Raw genomic sequence first — 7,203 nt, 5'->3', positions numbered from 1 at the left:
GAAAGGCAAAACACAGTGATATGGCGTCGCTCAGAACAGAACTGAGCGCTGCGATTGGAGCAGAAATCACCTGATCCTGACCACTGCTGACCAGGAACACCACAAAAAGCTGCAGTTTTGTAATGAAAAAAATCACCTTATTTTAATGCCTTTTAACGTATCGTTCTTTCAAAACCAATAACAGACACAATTGTTCAGAAAAAACAACAGGACGAGGTTTTGATCGCTTTTGCTCAAACGTTCTTTTACTTCATTCTTGTTTTGATGAGACAAATAAATAGTTTGAACAGCGGCAGAAAGAAGAGCAGACAGAAGAGAGAGAAGAGGTGAAAGAACCAGAGAAACGGCAAAATGTAGAGAATCCAACACAAACAAACTAGAATATTCAGTGTGAGTTCGGGTTTGGAACTAAACTTGAAACTGAAATATAAACGTTGAAGAAAAAAAAAAATCAGCAGAAAGAAGAAAATAAAAGACATGAAAAGTGAGCATTGTCTTTTGAACGCATTAAAACGATACAAAAATCACCTCGTAGCATTTTCTGTTTTACTTGAAAAAATATTTTAAAAAGTAACTAAGAAAAAACAACTATAGTAACGTGATTTGAGCTGGACTTTTAAAGACACTGAATTCAAATCTAAAGGGGTTTTTGGGTCCAAGTCCATTTGAAACGATGCACGTTGTTTGCTTCGCCTACGATGTTCCACAGTGTTGCATTAACTACATCTATTACAGCGTTAAACTAACCATTATTTCAGTAGCCGACAGTCAAAAGATTATTCCTATTGTACGTCAAGACATTTTTAACCAAATAACAGTTGAAATATGGTGATCGAAGAGTTCTAGATAGACAAAGAGTATCATTAATAACCATCAGGAATTGTTTATTGTTTTTGATTTCATAACGCCACAGTCTTCGTTATAAAAGCGCTTTTCGTACACGTTTTAGAGTCTTTAAAGTCCAGAGAACAGTTTCGATTATCAAAATAAAATTGCAATTATTTCTCAGTCAAGTCACAATTAGTCGATTCATTATTGCAGCAAATGACACGGTTTGCCACAGGGGCAGGTTTTCTCCCCTTTCCTTTTTTTAGCGACATCTAGCCTCTAATACAAGCATAAATATATAAAATAGATGAGTTTAATGTCGTACTGTGGAGCGTTCCAGGCAAAAGATAACATCTTGACAGTTAAGACTTTAGACAATGGATTCAGAGTCTTTTCAGCTCAGAGTTGGAGGAACATGCGATTTCGGAGCCGTTATTTGACAGAAATGGTGTGCGTGCGATTTGTGTCATGATTAAGACTTTTCCACGGATTTGAGGAGGTTTTCTTTGCTTCGTCTCTTCACGTCCCAGTTGTAAACTCGTGCCATGTCTGAGGAAGGTTTAGGTTAAAGGGAAAACACTGCATTGTCGCTGAAGTCATAGATTTACTTAAAATACAGCTCTTCAATAAGAATCGAACAGACTAAATTAAATAAACTTGCAGTGTAAGTGAGAATAAAGAGGTATATTTTCAATTTTGTGGTTAATTAATTATTATTCATTTTTAAACACAAGTGCAAAAATATATTTGAAATATTACTGCAAGTTTATTTTATTTTAAATTGGCTCTTAGAAAAATAAGATTAAAAGAACCGCTTATTTGTTCAAGAGCAGCGGGGAAAGAAACACACACACACACACACATCACATCGAACAAAAAACAAATAAAAAGCTTTTTGAAAAATTGCCAAACTGGAATAAAAAATCATTTTAACAGTTTTTGTGAAAAAAATACCGCATTTTCTGGAGTATAAGTCGCACCAGCCAAAAAATGTAGAATAGAAGAAAAATACATATATAAGTTACACTGGAGTATGAAAATAACAAATAATCACATAAAAGTCGCTCCAGAGTATAAATATTAGTATAAGTTGCACCCCGGCCAAAATTATGAAAAAAGGTGCAATTTATAGTCCGGAAAATACTGTGTTTTATTTCACAAAAACACACATTTTTATATTTTTTTAGTCAAACTAGAACATTAGAAACACTTTGAATAGAGTCGAGGTACAAAAAGGGCGTCGACATTTTGACGATGTACTTTGCATATTCTCAGATCGCCAGCTTCCGTGTTGCGGGCGCGTTTATCGCCCGGTGGTGGAAGGATACTGACTTCGGTGGTGGTGAACTGGTCCCGCAGGAAGTCCAGGTCGTCCTCCAGGGTCTCCAGGTTCCTGGAGGCGGTGGACAGGTTCTTCTCCAGCAGCGCCTGGGCCTCGTCGATGTCGTACTCCAGCATCACGTTGGCCTGGAGGAGGAGACGACGCAGGGTTTAGATCAAGAAGTGAGTCCAGGTGTGCGCCCCCACTGGTTTAGAAGAGCCATTACACTCAAACTAACCCCGCGAGAGTTTATTATCCGTCACGTTTAGTTTATTACGGTGGTGGGATCGGGCAGAAGCGAGGAGCCGATTCCGCTTTCTGATTGGATAATCGATATCGCCGGCCGCTGTACCGATATCTCACAGCGAGTCGTTTTTTAATATATTTAAACATTTGACATATTCGGTTTTGCTGATTCAAAACGTGTGTATTTCATATTAAGTCTGTGCAGGTCGTGGTTCACCACAGAAATACTGTAAAATACGATACAGTGGCCGGCGATAACGGTACAGCTTTTTTATTATTGGATGTAGGGTCACCAAATTCACAGCACTTCTCGATCTTCTGGACTTGTTGCACTACCCACCACAAACACAGCATGTAAATAAATACATAGTTGTTGATAAAGTTATACAATTCTTCATTTGTTTGTGTGCCTCTTTTAAGGTGTAGCTATGTGCCCTTTTTGTTGGGGTCAGCACTAGCATATGGACGGCATCGGGACAAATCCAACATGGCGGCGACAACATGGCGGCCACCAGACCGTTACAGCTCAGGCAATAATTTTCTCTTGGGTTAACCTCTAACCCCAAGTTTTTGTAGTAGTTAGGAGAAAAAAATGTAAATGTTTGCTCACCTGTGCAATCTATAAGTTTAAAAAGTTTAATCTCAAAATAAAATGTTCTCCATGAAGGATTTGTACCCATGATCTCCTACACCACCATGTCCTTATCCGCCAGGTCTACGAGACAGTAAATGTACCTCCCTCACCACCAGGTGTCGCAAAATGGTGACGACACCTTGTCTCTAACCGCAAGTGATTTGGGCCGCCACGAGGGCCGCCATGTTGGACTCTCTAACTTCCGTTCCGATGGCGTCCATGTGCTAGTGCCGACCTTTTTGTCGGGAGGCTTGCCATGTTTTTAAATCCCACTTCTCCCTTCTGAAATCCTGGGGCAAACACTGCACCCGAGAGTGAATGAACGCCGGCAAAGACACAGCGTCTCCATGGAAACACTCACCCCGAGCCACAAGCAGACCTTCTCGGTGGGAGGGACGGAGGCCTTGCAGTAAACGTTATCGGCCAACAGGAAGTGCGTCTCCATTGGGTCCGTGGTCTCCTAGGCGACGGAGATCAAGGAGTTATTATTCGTCACATTTACACAGGGTTCAAAGGTCCGTTTGAACCTTTCACACGACGTTAAGCCTCTTCCTCACAAACCTTTTTCTTCTGCATGTGCCGCAGGATCTCCAGAGTCTGCGTGATCTGGGGAATCTGATTTTTCAACCTGCAAACAACAAACAAACAAACACACGATGAGTTTGGATGTTGCGCGGGCGTTTCGGGCGTTCTTTCCAGACGTTTCTCGACAGCGCTGCAGCTTTTGTGAGTTTGATGATGTATCACAAAGAAAATATACAAGTAAAGTTAGTCAGGAGAGAGTAAATCATGATATAAAATGAAAACCGCACATTTACAGCTCGGGTTTAGACCGTTCTCTGCTACGATTTAACTTTTAACAGTTAAAATGCATCTGGATTATGCTCAATATCTTTGTCAATACGGAGCTATTCCACATGAAAAACTGGCACATAACCTCATGCTTTATTACATTATTAATATCTAAAAAATATTAGATTTGTGCTTTATTGTCGACCGCATTTCCCACATTTTCACAGTGTTTTGCTCTGACATTATAGCGTAAAAGAAGCAGGTCAACGACAATCGTGAGCTACAAAACCATTTATTAAAATTGGTGTGATTTTCCAGATAAAACATTCTGGACCGTTGAATTCAAGTGAAATTGTAATTTTTGTCTGTTTGATTTTAAAAGTCGGAGGCATTATTCAAACACGCAGGCACCAAAAGGAACCGCAACGCAAACGAAACGATCACGTTTGTGACGAGTCTGTCGCAGTGTTGTTCTCACTACTTCATTATTATACTTTACGAAGTCCGATATGACAGAAAATACCACAGTAAACTGGAATATTCTAACTGCTTCACAAATAACTAACGCAGGACAATTCAGCAAAAACAGTCAAAAAATATACACCAACCAAGCCTCTAGAGGTGCAATTTAACCAAAAAAATAGCAAAACGGACGAAAGACAGAAAATATTCATAATTCATGCGTCTCGAGCTACAATTTAACAAAAAATACAAAAAGGAGCGAGGAAAAGACAGAAAATAGCACAATAAACTGTAATATTAATCATAACTGCTTTACGAATAACAGGATAAAAAACACTGTCAAAAATATTCATAGAGCTAGAATTAAAAAAAATTTAAAGGAGCGAGGAAAAGACTGAAAATATTCGAAATTCAAGCATCTAGAGCTTCAATTTAACAAAAAAATGACAAAAAGCAGCGAGGAAAAGACAAAAAACTATTCATATTCAAGCCTCGAGAAATGTTTTAACAAAAAAATTGCAAAAAGGAGCGAGAAAAAGACAGAAAATATTCATAAATCGAGCGTCTCGAGCTACAATTGAACCAAAACACAACAGGAAGTGGCCGGAGTGCGTCTGACCTGAGCTTCTTCTGGGACAGGTTGAGCTCCATGTACTTGTACTTCTGGTACTGCTCGTCCAGCTTCCTCAGCGCAGAGTCGGCCGTCTCGTTGCCGGGCTGCTTCATGTACGTGTCCACGTCCTCCTGCGCAGAGACCCCCGCACCACAAGGGGGCGGAAGAACGTCAACATGAGGGACAAGAGTGGCGAGAAAGAGGCCGCGGGGGGATCGTGTAAGCAGACGGAGAAACAAGAATGGACAAAATGGGAGGATTATTTTAAATTTGATGCTGGAATTCCTTCTCCCAGGTCCAGCTCTGTGTGTTTCAGGTTTTTTTATTCGGTTCTGTTGTCGCTTAGTCCTTGTTCTATGTTTTTAAAAAATAAATATATATGAAAAAAATAAACACGTTTCACATTTAAAATACATTCCGGTCGGCGCAAATTCATGTGCAATACTGTTTATTCAATCTTCTCTGTTCATGTAACAGCTGTAAAAAGAGTGTCAGTATTGTTGTTATTAAGAGTTTTATAAGAGTATTATAAGAGTATTATAAGAGTATTATAAGAGTTTTATAAGAGTTTTATAAGAGTATTATAAGAGTATTATAAAAGTTTTATAAGAGTATTATAAGAGTATTATAAAAGTTTTATAAGAGTATTATAAGAGTATTATAAGAGTATTATAAAAGTTTTATAAGAGTATTATAAGAGTATTATAAGAGTATTATAAGAGTGTTTAGAAGTGATCTGCAGTGTTCTCACTGAGGGTTTGGCAAAGCTCAAAAGAGACCAGCAGGTATCGAGACCACAGCAGCAGGCGCTCGCTGCACCGTGATCTTATCTATGTGCTGTCGTGACACATATTCATGTGCAATTACTGTCGGGATCACATGCAATGGTATTTATTTATTTGTCTATGGGAGTTTTTATTTATTTATAGGAGATCTTCTACTGAAAGTGTTTTTCAGACTTCCTATAAGTGATCTGTTCTTCTGGATCTACCTCTGGATCTACCTGCGTTGCACCAATGAAATTTCCCCATGTGGGACAATAAAGGAATATCTTATCTTATCTTACTAGTACTTTTCACTACCGTGTAGTGCCGCGGATGTCCCGCCGCCGCCTTCAAACCTCAGCCCAGTGAGTTTACTTCTGTACCTACTTTGTGTTGCAACACTAGAATTTCCCCATTGTGGGACAAATAAAGACTTGGCTTATAAAGGTCGATAAAAGTGCGCGTCAGAATCAAAACAGAAGAATGAGAGTTTTTTTTAGAAAACGTCACATGTTTAAGGACAATCCCCTCACACTCATGTTCCTGTGCTTCTCACAGCTCACATCTACACCGCGGTGGTGCTTCTCACATCTACACCGCGGTGGTGCTTCTCACATCTACACCGCGGTGGTGCTTCTCACATCTACACCGCGGTGGTGCTTCTCACAGTCAGACCTCGTGTTCCTCAGACGGACGTGAACAGGCGTCAGACACCGTTAGCATTAGCCCCGTTAGCTTCTCCGTGCTAACCAGCGGCTTTTCGCTGGACAAGCGGCCCCGGGGCGGGTCTCCGCGGCCCGGGGCCCCCAGGAGCCGCGGGCCGCTGCACACCAGCGGCTCTGCACTCACCACAAACACGGCCTCCGGGATGCCCAGGTGCTTTCTCTTGGTCGCCAGTGCGGCATTGCTGTTGTCTATGGTCGTGGCCATCTTGGAGAGAAGCCGCGCCCTCCTTCTTTACGCACAAGTCTGTCCGTGCCTCAGTGCGTCATCACGTCACTGCGTCATCACGTCAGCGCGTCACGGGATCGCGTCAAGGAAGAGGAAAGAGCTTTACGCAGCAATTACTATGATACTACCTATGAAAATTGTATATCATTAAATGTTTTTGATATGTAACTGTAATTGTAATAATCCTTTTAACTTTTTTTTTCTGTCTTGAATGTAAAATGTATAATGTAATTTGATAATTTAAAAAAAGGGTCTTTTACGCAAAATGTTTGTTTGTTTGAATATTAGAATCTACTTTGATCATAAAAAGAGCAAGGATTTCACAGAATGGCTTGAGGCAAGTTTCATTTATGGAACACAGACTTCAAAGTGCTTCACAGAACAGAAGAGACAGAAAACAAAAAGTCTAAAGAATAAAGTCTGGCATCGTAATGTAACACGGTGGATACAAACCGCCATAAAACAACAACAACAACAACAACAACAACAAACCGCCATAAAACACCAAAGAAGAAGAAGAAATCAGAATCAGAAATGGTTTATTGCCTTTGTCAAAGAACAGAATTCACAAACATGAACTTTGTGCAACATA

The 7,203-nt window shown here is 40.2% G+C and overlaps 1 protein-coding gene across 1 annotated transcript; it reads right to left on the bottom strand.

Annotated features, from left to right (window-relative positions):
* Positions 1 to 228: 228 nt before the first annotated feature.
* vbp1 (von Hippel-Lindau binding protein 1) lies at positions 229 to 6,661 on the bottom strand. The gene is made up of 6 exons (XM_072458850.1): positions 6,510 to 6,661; positions 4,903 to 5,027; positions 3,591 to 3,657; positions 3,391 to 3,489; positions 2,157 to 2,295; positions 229 to 1,377 (listed from the first exon to the last, which is right to left on the bottom strand). The coding sequence occupies exons 1-6, from the start codon at positions 6,588 to 6,590 to the stop codon at positions 1,301 to 1,303; spliced, it is 588 nt and encodes a 195-aa protein (XP_072314951.1). The 5' UTR covers positions 6,591 to 6,661; the 3' UTR covers positions 229 to 1,300.
* Between the last annotated feature and the right edge of the window lie 542 nt (positions 6,662 to 7,203).

This window comes from Eucyclogobius newberryi, unplaced genomic scaffold, assembly GCF_026437365.1.
Source record: "Eucyclogobius newberryi isolate DKJ021-1_F unplaced genomic scaffold, fEucNew1.0.hap1 SCAF_22, whole genome shotgun sequence".
Lineage (NCBI taxonomy): Eukaryota > Metazoa > Chordata > Actinopteri > Gobiiformes > Gobiidae > Eucyclogobius > Eucyclogobius newberryi.
This window is presented reverse-complemented; position numbering and strand designations above follow the sequence as displayed.